The sequence below is a fragment of the Notothenia coriiceps genome, unplaced genomic scaffold (assembly GCF_000735185.1).
Source record: "Notothenia coriiceps isolate Sejong01 unplaced genomic scaffold, NC01 NC01_scaffold00037246, whole genome shotgun sequence".
Taxonomy (NCBI): Eukaryota; Metazoa; Chordata; class Actinopteri; order Perciformes; family Nototheniidae; genus Notothenia; species Notothenia coriiceps.
The window spans coordinates 13,088,702-13,115,979 of record NW_011369947.1 but is presented as its reverse complement, the minus strand read 5'-3'; the positions used below and the strand labels follow the sequence as shown (position 1 = coordinate 13,115,979).

Genomic DNA, 27,278 nt, shown 5'->3' with positions numbered 1-27,278 from the left:
ACTATTATTTTAGTATTTATTTATGTATTATTTGTTATTGATATATATATATTTATATACAGCATGCTGCATATTATTATTTTGTTATTATTTCCCACGTTCCTCCACTAGATAGCGGACTAACGCGCGCTGCTGTTCAGTCAGAATTCAGAACAGAAGAAGAAAAAGAGAGCTTGCCTGCCCGCTGCTCGTTGGTGTCCTTGCAGTTATATATCTTGTGTTTTCACCTCTGTATTCTCCTGTCTGTCTGAATGTGGTGATCCAAGACACTTTGAACAAACCGCTTCCTCGGTGAGTTTTTATAAATATGACAACATCGCTGTTAAAGCAGTTAAATTGTCATGTTTGAGTTGTTTTTAGCAGCCTAATGGTTACAAAACGATCAAGCTTTCAGAGGCTGTTTGTGCATTTACGGTCTTTTTTCAAAACAAGACTCGTTTAAATGTCTAAATGTAAATCATTGTAATGTCAGGTTAGAATAGCACTATATACTACAAGTAGGGTGACCAGACGTCCCCGTTTTCCAGGGACAGTCCCCGTTTGTATTGGCATGTCCCTGGTTGAAACTGTCCCCGGAAATGTCCCCGGTTTTTTAATATACGTTAAAAACACATAGCAAGGTGAAATACAACGTTTCATGTCAGGAAACACTGGGTAAACAGACTGTGGTCAAGCCAGCCCCGACTTCGGAAAACACAGTCAGTCAAGCCAGCCCGCACATTGTATTGCGGTGCGCAAATATCCTATGCATTACGGTAGAGGCCTGTAAAAACTGCCTTCAAAATAAAAGCGTTTACTCGGTCAATAACAAATATACCTAAAAAACAAACCAAACATATTCATATATACTGGAGCTTAAATTAAGAAATATGTGCTCTATAATGTGATAAATAATAATTTAAAACAAACTACGTATAACTACCACATTATAACTGAGTGAATGTAAAATGTAAGGATACAGTTATGAAGACATATCTGACATTTCCACTGGGTGACTAATTTGACACCATCTCACAACACTCCTAAAATAACATTACTTTCTGAAGCACAATTTAAAATGTATGCTGTTTAAAATCTCAAATTAGATCTATTGTCCATCTATATTTTGATTATTATTTAATGGAAACTGTCCATAATCAAAGAGTCATTCAAAGTCAATCAAATACTTATTTCACTTCAGGGTGATAGAAGGACGCCCCATCTAGTTACTCAGAGAGAATCAGGACAATCTGATATACAGTTTCAAAATAAAATAACTTTGAAGTCTCATATATGAGCTATCGTCCTTCTGTTTGCATCCAACAGTTCTCCCTTTTTTCTTTAACAGTGAAGAAAATTGGAAATGGTTATGATATTTTGACCGCAAAACTCAAAATGTCTCCGGTTTTAATTTTGAAAATCTGGTCACCTTAGGTTAGAGATCACTTTTGTAATGTTTTTTAAAACCATAAGGTACAACTGAAGGCTTATGAATCAGGATGTATGTTGTTTGACACCAAATAAACTGCACAACTGAGCCAAGACAGCATAGTATTACTGTTTGACATACATTCAGACTATATTACAAAATCTGTTGGAAGACATTTATTAGTTTCTGATTATGAGAAAATAAGCAAAAATTGTAGAATTTCCCACTACTGTATCTTCTTTACCAAATCCAAAGTATTTAGGCTATTGTTTGCTCTTATGATAAAGTAATATGTTCTTCCATATCTGAGCCTCCCCTGTATCAGTTGGGAGTCCATAGGCGAGTTGTTCCCGTGCAAAATGTTGATGTTTGATCAATTACTTCCATTAGGGTTTTTTTTACAGGTAAATCTGCCATTACGCATTTTTTTAGTATACATTCCTAAAAAATACCAACTAAGGTGAAGGGACATTGTTCAGTTTCGGGATCAACGTCAGTCCTCCTTGGATTGTAGTGATATGCGTCTTGGCTTCGGTTTAAATGGTAATTTGGAAACAATCTTGCACCAGTTTCTCTGAGGATGATAGAACAGGAAATCCAACCTCAAAACACACAATTCAGTCCAGCAACACAGCTACCTTGCACTGCATGAAGAGTAGCTGACAACATGCATGCTGCAAGTTATGCTTAACATTTTGCAAGAACATGTAACATTCAACAGAGCAAAGGGGGTGCACAAATAATGGTTATAATTCAAAGTATCTAAATCAACTGTCTTGGATAACAACTTTGTACTCTTCTTTCAGAATCATCCTGTGTTTGGAAATTGGAATTTCATATTAAAAGAAGTCATGTTTCGAAGAAGAATACCCTTTGCAGATGTCCTCTTCGCCACACTGGTTGGAGTCGCTGGTGGTGTTTATATCTTCAGCCCTGTTTTTGCACCTCAACTGGAGCCGAAGACCTCAGAACAACAAAACCAGGATGTGCCACAGAAACCAAAAGAAACAGACTTATATATTTCACCCCTTCAAGGAAATACTTCACAGACAGAAACCAGAAGATCAACATAAGAGGCTGCAGGCTGAACCAAAGGCCTGCACGGATTTATGCTTCTTTGGGGTCCTTTGTGTGATTGTTCATTGACAAAATAAAACATTTAATAATTTCACGTCTTGAATAATCATCTATTTCAAAATGATGTGTCAAAAGTTTTGTTTTATATGTTTGTTTTTATCTCCAATCATTTCAAAGAGAAACTCACATTCATTAAATCACTTAGCTTACACAAACCCTCAATGCTATGTGATTTATTGAATATATAGAGAAATTATGTTGCATTGTGGCTTTATGAAAACAAAAAAGCTTAATATTTGTCTAAATATGCCAATAAATACGATTTAAAGCCCTGCGGTGCTGTAAAGTAAAAACTTTATTTGTATAGTGCCTCTTTTGCAAAATTGTATTCAAAGTGCTAAAAATTACAATGAAAATACAACAATACAAGAAACAATGCACAGTACAATACTTTAGTCATGGACTCCCTCTGAGATTTACATTGCAACAGGGATTAACTCTAAAAATGGTCCACATTTTGTTCTTCAAAATTAAATACATTAATATGAAATATAATGCATCGAAAGTAGTTCAGGCACGTAACCATTAAGTTGTCATTGTCTCCTTGAAGAGATTTGTATTTGTAAGTAAATATCGTGTTTTATTGTCCTATAGGATTTTCAGAGATAAGCCTATAGTGAGTGAAATACCTAGAAATGTAATAAAATATATATTTATAAATATATTCTGATCTTGATATGTGTGTAGGCCTACTTTTATTCAATTACAGTAAGATTGCAAGATTGTTTCTCAACCTGAAGATGGTTTACTATTAAAAGAAGAACGTGTTTAACTGAAGTAAATGTCAGGTAGAATGTGTGTGATAAAAAGTATATGCTCATTTTCAGAGGTGGGAGGGAACTAAGTACATTTATTCAAGTACTGTAGATAAGTACAATTTTGAAATACTTGTACTTTACTTGAGTATTTCCATGTTATGCTACTTTGTATTTCTACCCCAGTACAATTCAGAGGTAAATCGTAAATACTTTTACTCCAATACTTTTATTGTGTAACTACTTTTTAGATTCGGATTATTATGTGAGATATAAGCAACACTTAAATAAGACTTTAGTTACACCTGGAGTAAAATTCACAAGCTAGCTAGATAGATAGATAGATAGATAGATACTTTATTGATCCCAGTTTGGGAAATATTTGCGTTGCAGCAGCATAAAAAGCACAAGGCAATGTACATAAGAGAAACTAAGACACACAACATAAACAGTCCAATATATTTCAGATTTAGAAATATAAATAAAATAGCATTAACAAGTTAAAAGATTAAAAAGCTACCCTGCAGTATACAAAGTCAAACTAGCTGCACATTTATCACACTTTAATGTATAAATAATTACTATAAGAACATATATTATATAAGATTGTGAAAGGGGCCAATCTTCCTAATGAGCACTTTTTTGATGCTAATGCTTTTCTACTTTTACATGAGTAACATTTTGATTGCAGGACTTTTACTTGTAACAGAGTATTCCTACACTCTGGTACTTTTACTTTTAGTTGAGTACAAGATCTGAGTACTTCTCCACCCCAGCGTATGTCCCTGTGAGATGTGTTGCGTTAGACAGGTGTCCAAACTTTTTTCACCGAGGGCCACATACAGAAAAATATACGAAAGGCGTGGCCACTCCCTAGAGGTGAGGTATATTGCCTCATAAGTTCAGTTAAAAGTTGGAAAAATCAATCAAATGTAGGTAAACCATTCTTGATACTTGAAAATGCTTGAAGAAAATAACAGCCTACATCACAGCTCTCCATCATTTATTTTGTTACAAAAAGTGTTGGCAGCTCATTCCTTAAAACAGACGCCTCAGATTGATTATAATTATAGGAAATATGAAAGGTATATTTCAAGGTTGTTATGTAAATGTATCATTGGGCTTTTTTGTTATCAACTTAGATTTTTTAGAAAATGTTTTCAACTTTAATTGACTGACTTTATTAGAAAAGTGGTCTTGTTAACACATGAATACTGTGTAATATATTTGAACATTTATATTTAAGAAGTAGCCTACAATACAAGACAAGCAGAAGTTTCATTTGTGGGCCATATTTCATCATACTTATTGAATTTGCTGAGGGCTGATTCAAAATGGTCCGCGGGCCGCATTTGTCCCCCGGGCCATAGTTTGGACACCCCTGCGTTAGATGTAATGCTGCAGTAACGGAGGCTCCCTACAGTGGCTCAGTGAGGAGGAGCTGTTTCTCCACGGGAAGTGAAGCAGGCGTTCAGTGTTAATGAAGCTCATGTCAACTATTGGCCCAGAGGCGACGGAGAGTGAAGTTATCATTTATCCCCGTATCTAAAGTCTAAAACCGTCACTTTGTAAAACTTTTTTTAACTTTTACCAGCGGGACTCAGTGCGCTGCAGCAACGCCCCGGGGCTGGTGAGTATGTTCACATGTTTTCAGGAAATCGAAGAAATCGGTCTGTAGCATCTGTCAGGAGTTAGCGAGGGGCTGAAAGTTCACTAACAACTTAAATTCACTCGATTATCGGCATCTCTTACACACTTTCTGCCTCCAAACTTGTTAAATTCACCCCTCAAACATTAACAATAACGTGGCGTAGGGAACAATGTTACACCTGCCTTATCCTCCTGTAAGAGTTGTTTGTTTATCCCACATTAAACACCATTGTTTATACAAGTAAAACATTTGGTTTCTCGGAAATGGACTGCAGGTTTTTTTAAACATTTATAACGCTGTTTGCATCAATATGTTCACTGCGTATGTCTGACAGAGGAAGCTGGCATCCTGTTAAGTGTTAAAGTAAAAACAAAGTGACTATTTTGTTACTTAACAGGTACTTAACAGGACAGCCACATGAAGACCTGCTGAGGGTCATTACACTCATTTACATTTGTTTCGGTTAATTGATTTGAGTATGTGTGTTTGTTACATAGAATGTAGGTCTGTTGGCAGTAGTTGAAATTAACTAAGTAGCTCATATTTAAGTACAAATTCAAGGTAGGCCTAAGGGTTATTTACTTGGTTATTTACGTTTAATGTTTGTACAGGCCTTCATTTGAAGTGGCATTGTCCACTACACCTCAGGAGTAAATATAGTTGGCTACTATTTTGTACTACATTTGTGTCTCAACGTTACTCTCCAGGTTTTCATACACTTTATCTAAAGGATAAAGTGTTTCCTTTATGGATTGAGGACCTCTTAAGTTAAATAAAGCATATAAAAAGCACTTCAGCTGAAAAATGCATTGTTTGTAACAAAGCTGAAAACTGGACTGGACACAAAGATACATTGATTATATAAATGAGGTCACTTTAACACAACATCTACAGCAATAAAATGCAACTGATTGATTGATCCAAAAAACATCATATATAATGAGTTTAACTTTAAGTACATTTGGCTAAACACTTACATACCACTTCTTAAGTAAGGCTTGAACGCATGACTTTGACTTGTAGTTGAGTATTTTCACATGGCGGTGTTAGTGCTGAAGACTTGTTCTACCGCTGTTTGTGAAGAATGAGTTTGATGTGCCTGGCACTGCCTGGTGCTGCTGCTGCTACAGATAAACCCTCTCAAGGTATTTTAATGAGCAGACAGTTAGAGCGTTGGCAGCCTGTAACTTTAAAGAAACATGGTGCCAAAATAACTGATCATATTATTTGTATTCTAATGTGCACGTCATTATTGTGCTGCTGCACCCTTTCTAGTTTATGGTATGTACACATCCGGATTTCTCCAAGGAGCCTCTATGTTGGACAGCTGCCCAGGGTGGTTCTTCCACTTCTCCCTGATAAAGGATTACAGCTTTTAGTGTTTGCTGGTCTGCATGGATGGTAGTACTTGGCAAACACAGCTACTAGGTTAACTCCCACCGTGGGACAAAATGCCAAAAGGTATTACGGTAGATTAAGGTTTAGTTATACTTGATCTAAAAAGCAAAGCCTCATTGAGATAAAACATCCCTTTCAAGAGAGTCCTTGCCTAAATATGTAAAAATACAGACTGACAATTCAAGACAGATGATGTAAAGAGTTTCCGCAAAATCTAAAATAGAAATGCAATTATAAAATCATGAATAAAATTGTTTTAAATACAATCAAGTCATTATTTATCTGCTGATTGTTTTCAAGATAAATTGATTAATATTTTTCTATAGAACATTTTGGAAAATAGTAAATAATCTTCATCCAGGTTCTCAAAGTCCAAGGTGATGAGTTTAAATGTCTTGTTTTGTCCGTCCAAAACCCCAAATATTCAGTTTGATACGATATCAAACAGAGAAAAGCAGGACATCTCCCCATGCAAGGGACATTAAGAATAATATGTATCTGTCAATCAACTTGAGTAACATTGACAAGTGTTTTACCTTTAGCATTATCACACGTACATACAAACAATTGATTACTCTCTTGCAACAATATGATGTAAATACCTAGTGGAACACATACTTTAAAATAGACTACAAATAGACCTACATTTTAAGTTGCAATAATAAAGACAACATCAAACAATGTGTCTCTGATACTGTTCAGAATCTGAGATAGAAAACGACATTACTTCACTTCACTTTGATTCAGCCGTTAAAACAAGGAATATCAAAAAACTAAAATGATATCTATTCTAATATCTGATGACAATGTAATATTGATGTATAGCGCTGCTAGTATTTTTAAATGCAGTTCAAATAAAGTAGGTAAGCGCTAGATTTTAATTTGGGAGGCCTCCACAAATTAACTTTTAATTAGATTACCAGAAACCTGTTTCAGTTTGTTCAGTTTCTGTTGCTAGTTTCTAATTTGTATTAAGTGATTGTGGTAGATGCAATTTCTTGTGAAAGCGCAACACACCTCCACACATCCTGCAAGTTGAAATGTCAGGATGATCGTAAATGATGAGTAGCTGTTGGTTTTGTAATAAGGCAAACCCTAACCTTTTGTTGTTTTTAATGAAACGAATAACTTTAAGATAAGCATCACACTTGGTCTTACACTGATATTTAACTGCTGCTTGGGAGGCCCTTTCCTATGAGACATCTTAATCTGACAGAGCCTCGTTGGTTTTCTGTTAAAAGGTTGTGGGAAACCTGAGACTGTCCGATGGCATTTACTCTTAATCCAAATGAGTTTAACCTCCACAATCTGAGAGATTTACAGTATGTTAGGTATATTCCTCTGTTCTGCACTGCAGCTGTAACTCTCAGGAAATGGTTCTCAGGCTGGGTGCACACATTTTTAACTTCAATTTTACAATTGTTCATATTACGTTTCTTTTAAAGTTGTATATATTGTGCGGCACTCATCAAGTGTTACATTGAATTATTGAAGAAAACTTGTTTTGCCTCTACGGTGAATGAAAATGTTCTTTCAGAAATCAAGGATAAGGGTTAGTGTTTGATAAGTTTGTTTTATAGATCTTACATAATTCTTCCTTAATTAAGGACTCCGCAATATCACAGGTTCTCAACAGAAAAGAACAAAACACAAACATAGTTATATACAATACAACACAAAACTCCGAGCTCAACACAGACAAAATAACACAAACTAAAACAAGAAGCACAGGATTATTCCTGACTGCATGAATGGTCCCTTTTTGAAAAAATTGTCTCAGTTTGGGTTGAAAATAAACCCAGTCAGGATCCAGTTTGAGTTCTAGGCAAGGGTTAAAACTCTCTATTTTCATCCCGAACAGAAGAAGCTGTTTTTAACAATGAGGATTCACATCAGGATTCCACTCCTGATGGATGCTCCATGTGTTACTGAGCCTGAAGACATGGTGGTTGTGTAGGTATCTATAGATACATTTCAGTTGAGCAAATGTAATAAAATGATCAAAACTTAATTTATAAAAACATGGCAATGATTTGATCTTGTTAGCTTCCTGACCAACATTGTAATTGCTGGTTTGTATATAATCACAAGAGGCTTGGTTATTGCAGATGTGGCTTGTCCAAGGTGTTGCACAATAAACTAATTGCGAAAGAAAAGTCATACATTTCATGAAAGTATTTGCATTATAAAGTAATAGGCATTCTCTTCAAAGTCTAACTGAATGTGTTTGCTTTTGCAACCTTGCCATCCATTTTAACATGCTCCTTAAAAAGTAATTTTTTAACACATGTACCACTTGTGTGTGTATTTGGCTTAATGATATTACTGTTCTTCCTGCTGCGTAATCAATCACCCCTTTAGGGACACATTCAGTTCTGCTTGACTCAAATTGAAAGTTAAATGAAACCCAGTAAATAGGTTAATAGACTTAACGTTTTTTGTGTTAACTGCACTATGTGTATTCTTGCGCAACATATCAGATTGTACTCCGTCATCAGAGCTTGCTTTCTGTTCACAGCTGCTAGGACTGGAAGAGGTAGCTTTAGCACCGCACTGTGTAACATTACTAGACATATGCATGAACATTTGCTTTTCATTAGAACATTTGGCTTTTCAAGAGATGGTGCTTTTTCTTGTTTCCGATTGGAGCGTAATGAGAAGTCATCAGATGAACCTGATAGTAGTCTGCAGAAGTTTGCTGGCACAATCTGCATCTCGTGCAGTGTGGTTTTGCTCGGCTGTGTAACTTCTGTGACCTGTTTTTAAATGAAACAGAAATAATTTACTGACTCAAGTTTTGGAATCAGGCTGTTTTAATAACAATATCAGTAAGTTGGGCAACAAGTCAGTGATGCAGACGCTTTGACTTGTTATGGCAGGAAATAATGCTCAATACAATTCAGCAGCACTACAGATTACGGCTTACAGCAAGATCATAAAGTTTAGTAGTAAAACAAAAAAACGAAGTGTTTAACAAGGTAAAAAATGGCAGACAAACGTTTAAAAAGCAAAGGAGCTTCAAACAGTATGAGAAAAGGTACCACTAACAAAATACAAATAACACAAATAATTAAAAAGATCAATAATCAAAAGTTAAGAGGATGCCTTTACATATAAATGGGTTCATGACAGTTACAAGTGAACATCAGACCCATCATGAAGGTAGTGTTTATTGCAGGTTTGATATATTGGGCTGTGGTAGTTTTAATTAGGTTTCAATAGATTTGTAGTTGGCCCCTTAAATTGTGAGATAAGAGGAAATGTTACAGGAAGTTGTGAGTTTAATGCTAATAAACCATTTTACTCATATGTGTATATAAAGTCGATTTTGAAAGCATTCAAAAACCGTTATGAAGAGCTTTACGACAGGATGGAGAGAGTAAACATCAAAAACTAAAGGAACCTAAAACACAATTCATACTTTTTTCAGAGTTTCAGGTTTTGTTGCAATGTCAATAGCAACTGACCCAACTAGAGCTTGTTTTGGCACCCCCGAAAGAAAGACCTAAAGCATTATAGAGATAGAAATAAAAGCTTAATATTAACTTGAATGTACCAGCTACGAGCAGGAATGTGGACTTCATCATTTGGGGCTCCTTGTTCTCTTTGCAGCCGTTCAAAGTGCATTCATCATGGATCTCGATTTAGCACGAGACCTTAAGCTACTTATGGCTCCAGATAAAGGGTTCAGGGGGGGTCACAGTGAAAGAATGTAGGACTTGTCTGCTGGGTTTTCTACGAGCTGGTCATATGATACATCTGCACTTTCTTTTAAATGTTTTGACTGTAATAAGTCGTCCATGTCAAATGAAAATGTCTCATCTTAGATTGCATAGTGTGCTGAATTACTTCAACCTTTACTCCAAAATGTGTAGAGCAGCAAGCGGCTGATTTCTAGAGACACATTACTTCTGCTTTCTTGTCGTGCTGATCGTGAGTAGATACTTGAGTGTTGTCTGTGGCTGGAGAGGGACAGAGGGATTTAAAAAGCTTCCTGTTACTGTGTCAACAAGATAACATGGCTCCTATGTTACACACATACCCCTGCAATGTCATAAACTATACAAAGATACATTTGGAGGGTTAGGGATGTTTTGAAAAGTGTACAAAATGTTATGTATACAGGATTGAATGAAGATTATACTCCACCCCCACAGCAGTACTTTTGCTGATGCCATGGGGTACATGGAAAATGTTGGAGAAGCTCAACTAAGTAGACATAATAGCAATAAAAACAAACCACAAGAGTCGGCCATATTGCGTGAACACCATTTGTAAGAGGCTGTAAAAACTATGAACAACCAAGTTGTATTTATCTTGAGTTTTGTTTCCCATTATGGTTAACTACTGATGTGCTGTGACTATACAGTAGGGACATGATTGTAAGACCTTTAAGAAACATAAGGAATATAAATTAAAGTATGTGAAATGATTAGACATGACGTTTTCTTTTTATGTCAATCCATTAGTCAGCAACATTTAGGAATTGCATCATTATTTTGTAATTCGTTTGTATCTTTCGTAGACGTCACAGCTGCAACTTCATCAGTCAGAAGAACAGAGAGCATTCTACAAAGTAACTTGTTTTTTTGATGTGCTTTAAATGTATATGTTGTGCTATTATTTGAGACTTGATTTAATAGAGTCAAGCTTGTTCATTTTGGATAAGAAGACACATTGACGTTCCTCTTGTACGGAGGCTGGCTGTGGATCCAGTGACATCAGAATTCATTAGAATTAAAGATGATGGCTGGTACTGAAAGTGAAATGTAATTAGCATAATGCTAGGGGACCAGTTGAGCTGGAAAGATGACAAACAAGAAAACAGAATTACACAAAAGTGTGGGGGTGGACTGAACTGCATTAAGTAGATTGAAGGGATAAGTCCCAACATTGTTCGTCAATACTATGACTTACTTCCACATAGTCGTGATCTGTAGGAGCTTGAGCCTCGCAGCCACAGTCCTCCCACACGGTGTTTTCCCTCCTGTTGCCTGATTAGATCTCCTCTCAGGACTGTGTGGGTAATGGTGCGTTCACTTGTTCCTCGGATTGCCCCATTTCGAGAGTTTGGAAGTAGTTGTTCCCCTCGCCGTGTGTTCATCAGCTTTTAGTTGTATTTTTTTTACAGAATGTTTGCTACATAGAATATGTGTTGTATTTTAGTGCTCAGAGAATCTAAACAATATGTTGATAGCTTTTTATATTAGGTTCATATTGTTTATATTAGTGTTTTTCTCCCAGTGTGTTCCTGCACTTATACATTCCTGTAAAACCACAACAATATAAGGTAGCACTTTCTATAATTATTTTTACAACACAAAATATTCTAATTATTGATGAATCTTAACATCAACAATCATAACACCTTATGAAGTGTGTTTTCCGATTGTTTATGCATATAGTATGGTTACTATTTGTTTTTATTATTTTTAGGGAAAAGTAATTGTTGGATGAACACATTTTGAGATTGTTGTTTGAGTTGTTTTGTTTGTGTGTTTCAGAAATTAAACTCTCACGATGTCGGATGGAGAGTATGATTACCTCATAAAGTTCCTAGCCCTCGGTGACTCTGGAGTGGGGAAAACTAGCTTCCTCTACCAATACACAGACTGCAAGTTCAACTCCAAGTTCATCACCACAGTGGGAATAGACTTCAGAGAAAAAAGAGTGGTAAGTTCTGTCAATTCTTATCAAACACCGGCAATTGTTTGGACCTCTTTGTATGCTTTCGTGCAGCAAGCATTAACTGCTGCCTAATTAGTGGATTTAATGCATTCCCACACCATTAAGTAACTTTCTTGTAACAAAAGAGTACTGATGAATGTTGCAACAGAAATCCAAGGAATGACTAATGTTGGTGAACAGGAGGCAGCACCCTCCTTAAGAATAAACACTTCTTACCATTGGCAAACAGCTGAGCAGTGTTCATATTTACTCATTGCTTACTCTTTAATGCTGCCAACCTCAAGCTTTAAGATAATATCCTGATAACAGATTCACCACAGCTGTACTGGAGCTACTCAGTCAATTCAGGACAATGTTATGTTAAGGGCACAATGTAGGGAACACATTGCCACTAAGGTTCTCGTAGATTTGGGGTTTTGTGAAGTAGTGTGCAATCATGGTAGTTTGTCATGGCAGTCAGCTTCTCCCAGGGACCGTGTTTACCAGGACCAAACTATTTGAAAAAGTCTCCTCCTCTCCAAATACATTAACCTGCCGATTAAAAGTGTGAAAACACTGAAAACAGCAGTTTTAAATTACAATATGTGATTTTTCTAGGAACAGCTTGACTGACTCAACTTGTCCCGAGAGGGCTGTGAGCCGATCTTCCACTAACGCTTTACTTTGTTTCTCTGATAATAAGCTAAGATCAGGACATCCAAAAAGTAAAATCCACCATCAAGATAAAATACAGTTTTATGTGACCATGATCCAAAAAGTGAATCGTAATACATTTGTTTCAAAACCGGATTAAATGTAGTAGCAGCAGGCAAACTCAACTAAAACGCGAAAAAGCGACTTTATTAAAACCCACCACGACTTAATTGAAATTGTAGTGAGACCTCAAACCACCTAGAGCTGCGCTTCCTGTCTTTTGATGGTAAAATCAATCAAGTGAAAAAATCAGCAGACAGTCTTTGTGTTTCCTTATCCATGAAATGACCATGAAGTTACAGTATATTAAATGGCTAATCAGATGGATACCGTACACCAATAATACTGAAGCTGTCTGTTCAATGGTCACTGGGAAACAGCTGAGAGCAACAGCGTGTCCCTAGATTACTCTTAGGAATGAAAGACTACATTATTTCTCAATCTCTAAAGGTTCCTGGGAAACGTGTTATTGAAATGTGCAGTTACGTCTGGGGACTCTTTTAGAGACTCTTCAATAACTATAATTGCATATTTGTTTCTCCATTTTTACAAGCAGCTATGAAATACAAGATTAATGCTGCTTATCATTCTCGAAAAACTCAAAACTCAGTCCCAACAGAGCTTAACAGTATGATGCATAGCTTTGACATGCTGCATTGTTAAACATCTTAAACCACTGGAATGTAAGATCCGTAAAATAAATCTTATTCTTAATACAATATATGTGTATGAAGGGATTTACTACTACATCAAACTACACTTTAATTACACTCTAACAGATTGAGATTGAATGAACATCCGTTTGACCTGATCCGTCTCTGTTTCCGTCAGGTTTACAAATCAACAAATCCAGATGGATCTCCAGGTCGAGGACAGAAGATCCACATGCAGCTGTGGGACACTGCGGGACAGGAGAGGTACGTGAAGTTATTCTACTTGCACTTTACATTTATTTTTCACTATTTATTATATTGTCATCAAGTGGTTCCTCTTTGTTGTCAGGTTTCGGAGCTTGACGACGGCGTTCTTTAGAGATGCAATGGGTTTCCTCCTCCTGTTTGACCTCACAAATGAACAAAGTTTCCTCAACGTCAGAAACTGGATGAGTAAGTCCTTTGATATTCCACTCTGAGCTGTACACTTCGTTTTTTGTCTGTTTTTAGAAGGTTTTAAGATGTAAGAACTAAGAACGCAGTCTACATTTTCATTAAATATTTTAAAAACAAGTGAGGTGAATGGAACAGATGCTATTTAACATAGATGAGTTGCAGTAAGAAATGAGAAAAGGTCAAAAGTAATAATGTCCACTCTGAGAGGTTTCTTATGTAACAATCGGGGAGCAGACGTTCCATATAACCTGTTGTGCTTTGAAATGTGGATGCGTCATTACCGATAGGTGGACTGAAATGTTGCATAATTCAAATTAAGACACAATTTAGTGAACTGGAATGATGGCGAGTTACTCTTTATGTGTATAGAATTTACACTAGGATGTTAGGCCTTTTATATTGTGTGATTTAACATGTATTCTTCCAGTATTTATATATTCTAAAGTATTTTCTGTGCACAGTATACTCTCACCTCAACTACTGCTTCGACACTGCTCAACTTTCTTGTGTCTTCTTGAATATAATTCTAAAGTATGGCTTTATATCTGTCTCAGAAGCAAACATATTTATAAACGCGGGACTAAATACATAATAAATTGCTCAATGTGTGTTTTCAGGTCAGTTACAGATCCACGCATACTGCGAAAATCCAGACATTGTTTTGTGTGGCAACAAATGTGACTTGTCGGATCAGAGAGCAGTCCGTGAGGAAGAGGCCCGTGAGCTGGCGGAGAAGTACGGGTACGTCTCCGCTTTGATCCATCTGTACATGAACCTCTCCCTTTAGATGTTTGTCAAGAAGGCAGTGGCTGCATTGTTTGCCAGAGTCTGTCCAGGAGAATGTCAGGCTATATTGGTCCTCTTGGAAAAGCAAATATTTGTACACATGTGTAAAATATCCTGCTCTGAAACTATAAGACACACCTCTACTAAAAACACACAAAGTGCACCGTGAGAAATGCTGTGAATGCCTTCAAGAGAGGAGAAACCTCGGAATTCTATATAACATTCGAAGTAGGCGATGTTTACAGACAGACTAATGCTCTTTTATATGGGACTGGAAATGTAACCTCGCATAAGCCCCGCCTTATCCCTATTTTTCCCATTGTGACTAGCGGCAGTAGTCTGTGATCCCGTATTTATTATGTCCAATATTTTTTTCCATGCAGAATCCCTTACTTTGAGACAAGTGCATCAAACGGGCTTAACGTGAACATGGCCGTGGACGTCCTGCTGGATCTCATCATGAAGAGAATGGAACGATGTGTTGACAAGTCCTGGATCCCTGATGGGACCGTCAGAGCTAACGGACCCAGCAACCCAGACCTCTCAGAGGCCTCTGATAAGAGCAAATGTGCATGTTAGACTCAATTATGAACGTTACATGTCTGTGTCCATAATACTGTTGAAAACATAGGAAGATATCCAAGTTGAAGTATACATGCATATTGTAAAATATTTAAGGTGAAACAATATTTATCTTTATTGCCCCACAGAGTAGTGCTTTGCTATATTTAAAGTACAGAAGTGTATTAGGTCCAGGCATGAGAGCAAATACATTAGAGGAAGATATTGACTTGTTGTTTTTAGGGAAAATGTTGTTAATTCAATTGAAATGTCAGGAAAAAGTTCAAAAGTTAGTCATGTGTATCCTACATTTTAACTTTATTCTCAACATTTTGCCTTTATTCATGAAATGCGAAATAGATTAAATGAAATATCTTATTCCCAAGCCTGACCATAATACGCCTCCATAGAAAAGTGCTTTTTGAATGTGGGCGTTTAATTAAAATTCATTTAACATGGTCTTTTCAAAAAATATATATTAATATTGGAGCGTGGGATATTTCTAATGATGTCCAGCTGGAAATGTCATCATTTGGATGCTGATGGTTTTTTCAGGTATAAACTTTGTGCTTCAAGCTGCATCAAAGTGAGCTGCCCTGCCAAATGTGCCATAAGAATACTTCTAACACTCTTCACTTGCTGTAAGATAAGCGTAGATTCACACTGCGATTAAGAAAGGAGTCACTTTGTACAGTCAGATGAATGTTGACTGATACCTGCAGTCACGGTGTATTGGGATTTCCTATGGATATACTTTTAGGAAGCTTATTGATGTTGTGCTTAGTGTCCTTCTGAAGAATGCAAGATTGCCCTGCAACAGCAAGTAAGCACGTTGCTCACATTGTCCGACTGAAATTAACTAGAAGGACAATTAACACTTGTTTATTTTTTCCTAAATCGACGTTTGTGCTTGTTTTTTCTGAAAACCTTGATAATAGAATACAGTTTGTCTTCGTCATCAACACTTCATTATAATCAGCAACTGGTTCTGCCAATGATTGCAAAAATTAAGTCTCAGTATAAATATAAAATTGTGGAAAAAGTAAAACAAATAATCTAATAGTTTAATATATTTGAAAGTCAGACATTTCAATGAAAAATGTTGCTGTAGCTTTTGTGAACATGCAAGTAACATGCAAAACATTATTTTTCAATATTCACCTGTAAGGATTTCTGTAGTTTTAGAGTATTCAGGATTTTGCTCAGCCGAGATCCTACATACTGCTATGCCAAGGCCCCGGATGATAACATGTGGATAACAAGAATATATCACCTGAAAACAAAGACCACCTTTACTGGTGTCAGGATTCTCCTAGCTAGCAGATGCTATGTTTTTAAAGAGCGGGACAACTGTTTAGGCAGCCATCTACTAATTACACATATGCGGCATGCATCAGGATTATTATGTATTCAAGTTCTGATTGCAATGAAAAGAGCTGCTACATACCATCTTACCCTCAGTATATTTTTGGATGTAGGCCTACTGAGGGTTAAATAATTAGAGAAATAAAAGAGAGATCTTTAAAGAACCTGCTTAGCATTGGTTTTGTATTGGCAAGTTTGATAAGAATAGCAATAAGATGGGTTCCTCATTTCAGTTTACTTATATGGTGTTGATTTTTAAATCCTTATACTTACCCCTTCAGGTCCTTTAAAGTTTCATAGATTTATAATACGACTGATATTTAATTAAGAGTATCTAAACTTAGTAAAACACTGAGATGGTATTGTGACATGTATTTTTTAGTTTTACACACACATGGACATTATTTGTATTAATTGTAAAGGCTAAAAGTGATGTTTTAGTTAAGACACAAACAGCTCAAGTTCAATTTGATTATAAAATGAGTATGACTATGCTGATTAATTTCATGTTTTAAAGTGTGCCATACTTATTCATATGCAAAATGTATATCATGTGTGAAATAAACTGTTTTATTTATGTATTTCTTGAAGCAGTATCGAATTTTATATAATCAATCTAGAAGAGGTTGAATAAAAATGTAATTTCACTATGAAGTATTGCTTTATGTGTTTAGAAACTGAGATTATGACCATCCTTGCCAAAATTACAGAGTGTGTGGTATGTGTTTTTAATTCAGTCAGTGTCTAATATAAATCCTTATTCCACTACTGGCTTTAATGTTTTAACGATTGACGACCTTTTTTGTCCAATCTGCATTCATAATACATCCTAAAACGTGTTTTTAATGGGAGCTGCATGGTTAAAATTGCCCCTTTATAAATATAAACCATAGATATAAACAGATATAAACGTGTTAATTTAGATCCAACCCAAAAGGGGGAGCACTTTCCCCACAGCCCCTACCACAGGAGTGTTTATCCGGTGAAGAAGAAGCTGCAGAACCAAACACAACACCAGCCTGAGTTGGAAAGGTATCAGACACTTTTCATTATTTTGACAACTTTAAAACTCAATGCTGAAATACGGTTTTACTCAGAGGTACATTTCAATTAAAACCAAGGCTCAAATTCAGCAACGGTGATACTTCCGCTGAAAATCCACCAGTTTCGTATCTGTTTTAGCTAGCTAACGTTAAGCTCTCTTGACATTGCATTTCTTTTTTCAACCCTGGCGTTAAAATAAAATAACGTATAAAACACACACGAGCTTTAGCTCGAAGCTGTCACTCTCTGCTAATGCTAATGTTAGCTAGCTAAGGATTAAGGTTAGCTGACGTTTTTTTGTTCTGGATTATTTTTAAGGAACTGACACGTGCAGTATTACCTTTATTTGTACCCAACATATTTTCTCTTTTCCCATAATTGATATTAAAAAGTAGCATCACTATAATCTTGTTAAATTACATACGTTTATGGAGGGACGAATCTTGCTGTTGCTATGGTAAAACCATAGGTAAAACCTATATACACAGCCTATGTGTAAAACCATGGGTAAAACATAATCGGAAGATTCGGAACGGTTATCTCTATGACAACGGACACCATTTATTTAACTAGTGAATAAATCCCAACATAGACTCTTTACACTTTGAGCTAAACAATACTAAACAATAACTTTTCAAAAAAGGATTAGTTTCTTGGATGTGACAATTCCATTCACATAATGAGTGTTCTTATTATTGATTTAACCAACTATTGTATTGCAAAGTATCATGCACTTTGCAATAACATCAACACTTGATTAGAATAGAAAATTGTATTGATCCCCAATACTAGATGTATAATAATATGTTTGTATGTAACATAATGTGTGTTTTACTTACAGAATGCCTTTCCACTTCTGCCCTCAGTGTGGGACAAAGTTGCAGCCGGGTTTCAGATTTTGTCCTTCATGTGGGGATAAGATTCCTTGTATTGTTGATGAATCTGGACCTGTGAGCCCGGTGACATCTTTAAGTCTCTCTCCAGCCAAGAAGGATGAAGCAGCAGTTAAATCATTCCCTGTTTCAGTAGCAAGTGGCCAGCCCACAGGAAGTACAGGTAAACATCTTGACAGAGTGTTATGTAGAGTAAAACATAGATTTTTTAGACTTTGTGTGGTTTTTATCTTTGGGAATGTTAATCCTGTTTTTCTTTGCCACATGGATGTAACACCTCAGCTCTAGTTACGACTCGTCCTGCACTGCGGAAGCCACGAAACTCCCTTCGTCTGGAGAAGGAAGTTACATTTAATATTAGCAATGCCACGCCACCTGTGGTGCCCTCCACTGCTATCAAAGGTGATTTATAATGGTTTGGAAGAAGTTACCGATTGAGAAAATTTACTTTTTTAATTTAATTAGCTGTAGCATGAACCATCAGTCTGACATATAGCTTTAAGCTCCAGGCAGCACATACCAGTGGCCAGGTGGAAAATGAAAATAATAATTTGAAATATTGAATGCATTTTTCTTGGACAACATGCTATGATTTGTCTCAACAGATAGTGGGGATGGATTGCTCGGAACTCCACCCAAGCAGCAGTCTCCTCGACCTGGTGAGCTGAAGCACATTCCTCGTGGAAAATCTATTTCCTGTCTTGATGTGTCTTTCTCATTATTTTGATTGCGGCTGATTCTATCTGCAGGGAGGGGAAAGGCGAGGCGCTCCAGCCCTGCTGAGCAGGCAGAAGAGGGAAAGAGTCCGAATAGTAAAACAAGCAGGAGAGCGGAGGATTTATCAGTACATGGCCCCCTTGTGGCTGTCTCCTCCCCTGTTTCCTCACCAAAGTCTCAGTTAAAAGGTGAGAACAAATTATTATTGTATTTCATTATGGATTAAGCTGCTGACTTGTTTCTAATCAAGAAAACGATATTCAGTTGTATATGATATATAACAGAGAATCAGGAAATCTTTCTATCAATCATTTACTACAGTAAGAACAACTACATGATGCAGTTCTCAGGGGATGGACCTGCATTTTAGATTCACAAAATATCAGTCGGTTAAATGGAGACACGGGGTTAAATCTTATCAGGTCACTTGTCAGATACACTTTGCATTATATAAGCTCAATGTAAATGGGACCATTTCTGAAGAGATTCAATGTGAAGGGATTTGAAGTGGAGGTATAGTTTTAACTTTGACGTCAGTAAACTAATTCTGGTCATCTCTCTTTATCCTTATGTTTTCAATTTCTTATGTTTTCTATGCATCCTTTTTTATGTCAGCGTCTCACATACTTTGAAACATACGACGTAATTGGCGGGTTGTTTCTTTTTGCATTTATCGCGATAGGAAAAAGCAAATCTAAGAAGGCAAAGCATGCGCCTGCTGTGGAGCCGCTGCAGGAAGGCGAAGAGGTGACGGACACTGCGGGAAAGAAGTGGAAGCTGGTGAAACTGCTGAGTCAGAGCACCACAGAGCTGCAGTACGAAGGTGAGACTGGCAGTGGAAATACTGGTTTATATTCAAATTACATTTCAGGTAAAAGATAAGGATTATTATTATACAGAAGTATTTATTCAAATTTTGAACAAACTATTCCGACTTGTTTTTCAGTCTTTCATTTACAATATAGCTGTTTAACGGAAACTATATTTTAAATAGATATGCTAGATATATATAAAATGGTTAAATGATGTAGTTTTAGTGTTACCTCTTATGAGACTCTTCTTTTTGTTTCCATTTCAAAAAGTATCCTGGGTCCAGGTAACTTGAATAAAGCCTTACAAAGAGAGGGCTAGTTTCGTAGATAGTTTGGCAGTCCTTCAACAGGATAACACAATTACAAATCTAAATGTAAAGTAAAAAGATCCTGTATTGGCACAAAATAAATATAATTTTTTGGTTTGTTTTTTTCAGTTTTGCAAATAGATTCACGATCCAATTCCAAGGAATCAAATCACATCCTCAAGCTGGTAAGTGCCGCCTGAACAGACGTGGTACATTTGAAGGTTTTCTAAATACTCATATGTGCGACTGCAGTGCCATAAAGGAAGAAACAATCTCTCCCTCACTTGTGTATTTGTCAGGGAATGTATTTTTCTTATTTGTTATGTATTTCCCGTAAACTTCCTTGATAACATCATCACGTTTATCTTTCTTTAGGGAGCTAAAGATGGCAGAATCTTCACTGAGCAGAACTTTCTGCAAAGAGCTGCTAAACCTGTGTCAGGTGAGGATTTATTTCTTTCTTTTATTTACAAAAACAATGTTAATGTTGCCTATAAAAGAAGTGGTGATTTTCTATGGATATGAAGGGCCAGGGTAGTCCTACCATGGTTCTTATTTAACTGCATCACCTCCCGTCTGGACTATTGCAACAGCCTCCTGGTTCACCTGCAAAAATCCTCAACAAACTTCAATACATCCAGAACTCCGCCGCCCGTCTACTCACCCACACCCGAATCCGTGAACACATTACACCCGTCCTCATCAAGCTCCACTGGCTCCCCATCCCCCAGAGAATTCAGTACAAGATCCTCCTGATGACGTACAAAGCCCTCCATAACCTGGCCCCATCCTACCTAACTGACCTCCTCCATAGACACACTCCCACTCGCTCCCTCCCTCCGCTCTGCTACTGCCAACCTCCTGTCCCCCCCCACCCGGACCAACCTCAAGTCCTGGGGCGGCAGAGCCTTCTCCGTTGCTGCACCCATCCTCTGGAACTCACTACCTCAATCCATCAGAGATTCTTCCTCCCTCACAGCATTCAAAACATCACTCAAAACCCATCTGTTCAACACTGCATTCAACCACTGCCCCCCCCCCTCTATTTTCTGTTTTATTTATCTCTTTTTGTATTTTTTTGTTTTGTTTTTGTTTTTTCATTCTCTGCCAAAGCGTCTTTGAGTTTCCGGAAAAGCGCTATACAAGTCTCATGTATTATTATTATTATTATTATTATTAGTATTATCTAATGATCATTGCGAGAGGAAACGTTTTATTTTAAATGAATAGCAGCATTTATCACAGTTGATGAGATAGATGAGATGTTGAAAGTCAGAAGGAGAACCACTAACAATAAGTCAGTGGTAACGGTTCTGCCAGTTTGTCATGTGATGTAGTTTCACAATGTCACTTAAAAATATGTTTCCTTCATTTCCGAATCCATTTAGAAGAAAGCAGAAGTTGAAAAGAGATTTATTTTTAACGGGAGCATCTTGAATCCTGCTTCATGTGTAAACGATACGATACGATAATACGATACGATAATACTTTATTGGTCAGATCAAGTCTGAAATTTGACTTGCGTCACAGCAGCTCCATGTCCAACATCAACAGACAAAGTATCCAGACACAATACATGAAACACAAACAACAAACATTTAACATAACAGCACAATCAGTGAGAGAGAACATGCTCAAAGAGCCTTCAGCGTGCATTTGATCTGGGATCAGCTCTGTATTTACTGTGAGGATTGACTGATGCACAAAGGAGTGCTTCAGTCTGACTTTATTGAATGGTGGGACCCTGTATCTCCGATTAGATGGTAGCAGTTCATATTCAGTGTTCAGAACATGGTTTGGGTCAGAGATGATTTTGTTGGACAGCCTCACTAGGTTGTTATGATAGGCTGAGTCATAGAGTCTCTGACAGGGTTGACCAACAATCTTTGAGCAGATTTTTAACAGGTGGAGCGGTTTTGATTTTAAAGCTGCTGACAAACATTTGTACCAGGTAGTATTGCAGTACTGCAGAATAGATAAGATCACAGATGTAAAGAACATCAGAAGAATTTCTCTGCTCGCCCCAAAAGACCTAAGACGGCGGAGAAAATAAATTCTTTGTTTTGTCCTTTTGCACAGATTTCAATGTGATCCTTCCATGACAGCAGATGGTCAATCATTACACCCAAGTATTTGTATGAAACTCCCTGCTTGATTTCATCTGTATGGATGACAATGGGGACTCTATGAGAGTCAGATGGTGAGCCAAAAATGATTTCCTCAGTTTTCTTGGTGTTGATCTCAAGAGCATTGTTATCTGTCCACTCCACCACCTGATTTACAGCCTGTTGGTGCAGCTCAGGGTCGTCTGTGTTACTGAGCAGAGATATTATTGCAGTGTCATCAGAGTACTTAATGATGACTTGATTTGGTGTGTTGGTACGACAATCATCAGTGTAGAGAGTAAAGAGCACAGCTGAACTCACGCAGCCCTGGGGGGCCCCTACATTGGTTGTGATGGCAGATGATAGGGTTTTGTTAACCTTCACAAGTTGCTCTCTACTAGTGAGGAAAGCAGCATACCAGTAAATCAGGTATGGATTTACTTCCATTTTTGACACCAAGATGTCTGCTTGTATTGTGTTGAATGCTGATGAGAATACCACATATCAATCATGTCAAAGCAAAACTGACTAAGACTATAGCAACATTGGGGGAAGTCAAGACAGATTCTGGGCCACTAATACACTCCTATTGCCATATCGGAGTAACTGTGTTGAGATTTTGGGAAATACTTACAAAACCAACCTCCAGCCATTATGCATATTACCAAAAAGAGCAATAAGAATGATCAACAATGTTGGATATCTTGAACACATCAATTCATTATTCTTAAAGTCAGATACACTGAAGTTCAGGCATCTGGTTGAATTTGAACTTGCACAAATCATGTACAAAGCAAGACTTAATCTACTCCCAGGTAATATACAGAACATGTTTATGGAAAGACAGGGGAGGGATCATTTGAGAGGAGAACTTGCATACGGTGATTTTGTGGAATGGTTTGGAGCAGGAGTTAAAACAAAGCATTAAATAAATCAGTTTAAAACAATCTACAAAAATACTTTCTTGGAAAGATATAGGGACAAGTGATCTAAGCTGAGAAATAATTATAAATGTATGTAAATATTATATACATTTTTAATATATATATATAAAATATTAAAGCAGTTATTTACAACGGCAGAAATTATTTTACGGACTATCAGCAGTTTAGTAAATAGTGGGAATTTATACGCATTTGCTTCCTTCTGCTCATTTTCAGACACTATTATTATTATGAAATATATTTGTGTGAAATATATAAATATTGTTTGAAGATTCATGAAAAAATAAAAAACCAATATGGTATTCGGTTGAACATTTTTTTTTGTATCTGTTTGTATTAAAGATGGAAATGAAAATAATAAAAATGAACAAAGTCATGAATCACACATGCTAATTAAAACCAATGGTCCCTCTGCAGTGGACAGGTGGATCAAACAGAACAAGATGGACTTCCTGGGGATTCCCTCCTGTGCCGGCTTTGGTCCTCATGCAGAGTCCTACAGGTGTGAATATTTACACATGAATTACAAAAAGTTTACCATTAACTTAAGGTCTATTGTAAGTTGTTCTTTATGTCCTTTATTATTCCATAGGTTTCTGATTTTCCCCAACATGGGCCAGTCTCTCCACTCTGTCATGGAGGAAGAAGACGAGCTGCTGTCGGAGAAAGCTGTCCTTCAGCTCGCCTGCAGAATAGTGAGTGTCAACTTTTAACTTGACTTTTAATCAAATACCTAAAGTTATCAGGTCACTTCGTGCCCTAATTCTCTTTACATGGACGCCTCACACCTATTACATTAATATCCTTTGGGAACATTAAACTGCTTTTACAGTCGGTTCACATCACAAACTGTAACGACATCATTTATACATCTGTTTTGATTTACTCCATGTGTTTGTAACCTGTCTTGTATCTTGTTCCGTTTCTGTTTTTTTCTCTTGTTGAAGTCTCTCTCAACGTACCCTGTCATATTCTATCTCCTATCTAAATCATGATCCAGATCTTGAATAAGAACTGTCTTTCTCCCTTGCTTGATAAACGGTAACATTGGTTTCCCCTTGTAGTTAGATGTGCTGCAGTATATCCATTCAAATGAGTACGTTCACGCTGATATAAACGCAGAAAACATTTACATCAAACCAGGACAGAAATCACAGGTGAGGACATTTCATTACTCCAACTGTACTCTGTTAGTGTCCATGATTGAAATGCCTTTTACATTACTCTTTACTTGTGTGGGTGTGGTTAGGTTTACCTGGTAGGGTACTGCCATGCCTTCAGATACTGTCCTGGTGATCAACATGTGGAGTACCGTGAGGACAGCCGGACGCCACATGAGGGCAGCGTGGAGTTCATCAGCCTGGACGCTCATAAAGGAGCAGGTCAGTCCCTCCTCTGGACTCCTTTCACCAGCCAATCAGACGCCGTTTCACTCCACAAGCTACTGTACACTCAACACTCAGATGAATTTAAATGAGCACCAGCTGCCCTCCTCCCACAGTCCATCTGTCTGCACACACAGGCGTCACATGATAACACTGATCTGATGTTTTTCTTTTGAATGATTGTGATTTTCTTTTCGTGTGACAGTTCTTTCAACCTTTGACATGTTTAATATGGAAACCACAATAACTAGGTGTCTCTAAATGGGAGGATTGTTTTTGTGGTGTTGATGTTTCAGGGTGAGTGTGAGGGAAAACAGATGTAGTCATCGCTGTGTGTGTGTGTGTGTGTGTGTTTCCTCTCAGCTCCGTCTCGACGCAGCGACCTGCAGTCTCTGGGTTACTGCATGCTGCACTGGCACACAGGGACGCTGCCATGGACTCAAATCACTCACCCAGACCAGGTGGCCACGCAGAAACAGAGGTGAGAGTTGTATTGTTAAAAAATAATAGGCAATTGTTTTGATCTATCCATCAGTTATCAATTGCATTTCTCATGCAATATTTGTATCTCCTGCTCTTTATTATGTCATATTTAGATTCATTACTTTGGGTTTTGGACTGGAAAAACAAGACATTTTAGGACATCAACTTGGACATTTGTGTACATATATCTGATCTTTTTTAGACCAAACAATAAACTTGCTAAAACAACCTTTGAATCTCCACAGAACTTCTGATTTGTATCAACATGCCTGCATAACACAAGCGTATAAGATGAAGTTAGTGGTCAAATATAAAGGAATAATCAAACTTTTCTCATTGTAGGTACATGAAGGATGTCCCTGCTCTGTTGAGTCACTGCTTTGAGAAGAATATCGTTTCCAGTGAGTTATAATGTTTGTTATACAACAGATAACCCGTTTGAGTCAATGTGCATTTTTACTGATATATTTCTGTGTGTGTCCCGTTGAAGGTGCATTTCAAGCGTACCTGACTAACGTGATGGCTCTGCAGTACACTGAGCAGCCGGACTACTCTGCACTGAAGGCCGGACTCAGCGCCGTGTTACTGCAGCTGGGGGGGGCAGCGGAGCAGCCGCTCAGCTTTTAGGTGAGGACGTTATCACTCTGCAACTTAGGTACAAGTATGTAGATTCTGGTCACAGGGTTCCTTCATTACTCTACATTTTAATCCTAAGCAATTTACAATTAGTCCAATAAAGCATGAAGATAAAAACTCAGAACAGTAAGAAACCTGCAGGTACATTTGCCTCAAATAAGCCAAACCATTAGTTCTTAGTTTCAAATGAGCTCAAAACCTTTAAGTACTACACGTCTTAGTGTGTGTGTGGGTTTAATGACCAATGTGCTGACTCAAAATGTTGGTTCGGACACTTAGTGCAGTTATTTAATATTTAAAAAATGTAAATAGTTAATTAGGATTATTTGAAGTGGGTTTTTAAGTGTTTTTTATCCACAATTAGCAGCTGGCACTCGGCACGCCTCCAAACAGACAGGTGTAGTAGCAAAATGATAAGCAAACACTGCTGTGGACAGGGGCATCAGCAACAGGTAATGTTAGCCACCTTAAAGAAATCAATATCAGTTTAAGAGTATGACATATTTAGAACGTTTTCATATTTTTAATATAGCATACATTCAGTTTGACGGTTGATTTGTTTAAGGTGGGTCAGTCTTTTAGCTTTCTAGAGTATGTTCTGCAGCTGCCCCTGTTCACATTGCCTTGCTCCCGGGATTCTAGGTTCTTATACAAATACATTAAATACACAAATAGTTCAGTTGTAAGAAATGAGGGACAAATGAGACCTGGTCCAGACGAGATGTAAACCTAAATATCAAAGTGTTTATAGTTTATTTTGAATGTGAGGTATTCTCTGTGATAATATTAACATATGTGTACTGTGTTTTTAATTTCAGAGTCATTGAAGAAAGAAGACCATTTGGAAGATTTTAAATATTTGTTTTATCATGTTGTGTTTTACTTCTGAATTATTGCACTGAAGCCGAGTCTTTTAGAGTTCCATGTGTGCACTCGTGTTAGGTGAATGGGTTTTGATGGGAATCTTCTTTTTGGGTGTGGTTTTTCATATTCATTGCACAGTCTTTTAAACAATGCAAGTTCAACGTTAATCTCCCTTAAATGTGAGAGCGATGCAAGTTCTTAATATTTGACGCACAGATTTGGGTTTTGTTGACATGTTGTGAGTTTACTTGTCACAGTGTTCCTCTTTTAGCAGATACCTTTAACAGTGGTTTGTCTTTGACATGAATTTACTTCTGCTAAACATTTCCTCAACATGAGCCAACAGACGTAGATCCACCCTTCCTTATATGTAGGCACAGTTAGTCTGCCTGTATAAAAGCAATATATTTCATTTAAAGAAGTGCCTTAGTGTCCTTTATCAAAGAGCACAAGACATCTTGAGTTTAAGGCTTGTTAACAAATAAAGTGTTTGAGTAAATGTTTGTTTTTTTACTTTTGTTGTTGTGATGTTTTCT

General features: G+C 37.1%; 2 protein-coding genes and 1 long non-coding RNA gene across 5 annotated transcripts; all 3 read left to right on the top strand.

The window, feature by feature from the left end:
* Positions 1-104: 104 nt before the first annotated feature.
* Positions 105-3,010, top strand: LOC104965837 (uncharacterized). Its single transcript, XR_800587.1, has 2 exons — positions 105-291; positions 2,215-3,010. It is a non-coding gene; the product is annotated as an uncharacterized lncRNA (long non-coding RNA).
* A 1,663-nt stretch (positions 3,011-4,673) lies between these two features.
* Positions 4,674-17,132, top strand: rab27a (RAB27A, member RAS oncogene family). 2 transcript variants are annotated; one of them, XM_010794855.1, is made up of 7 exons: positions 4,686-4,930; positions 10,875-10,925; positions 11,854-12,022; positions 13,562-13,647; positions 13,733-13,836; positions 14,457-14,580; positions 15,009-17,132. In XM_010794855.1, exons 3-7 carry the CDS (start codon positions 11,870-11,872, stop codon positions 15,202-15,204), a joined length of 663 nt encoding a protein of 220 aa, XP_010793157.1. In that variant the 5' UTR covers positions 4,686-4,930; positions 10,875-10,925; positions 11,854-11,869; the 3' UTR covers positions 15,205-17,132. The 2 variants fall into 2 exon arrangements, with proteins under 2 accessions (XP_010793156.1, XP_010793157.1); XM_010794854.1 differs by lacking the exon at positions 10,875-10,925 and having other exon boundaries at positions 4,674-4,930.
* Positions 17,133-17,503: 371 nt separating this feature from the next.
* vrk3 (VRK serine/threonine kinase 3) lies at positions 17,504-27,255 on the top strand. 2 transcript variants are annotated; one of them, XM_010794852.1, is made up of 16 exons: positions 17,504-17,583; positions 18,437-18,651; positions 18,771-18,890; positions 19,094-19,147; positions 19,238-19,393; positions 19,888-20,028; positions 20,455-20,510; positions 20,701-20,767; positions 23,792-23,876; positions 23,967-24,069; positions 24,439-24,531; positions 24,624-24,756; positions 25,123-25,240; positions 25,585-25,643; positions 25,733-25,869; positions 26,697-27,255. In XM_010794852.1, exons 2-15 carry the CDS (start codon positions 18,438-18,440, stop codon positions 25,867-25,869), a joined length of 1,536 nt encoding a protein of 511 aa, XP_010793154.1. In that variant the 5' UTR covers positions 17,504-17,583; position 18,437; the 3' UTR covers positions 26,697-27,255. The 2 variants fall into 2 exon arrangements, with proteins under 2 accessions (XP_010793154.1, XP_010793155.1); XM_010794853.1 differs by having other exon boundaries at positions 25,733-25,897.
* Positions 27,256-27,278: the final 23 nt, after the last annotated feature.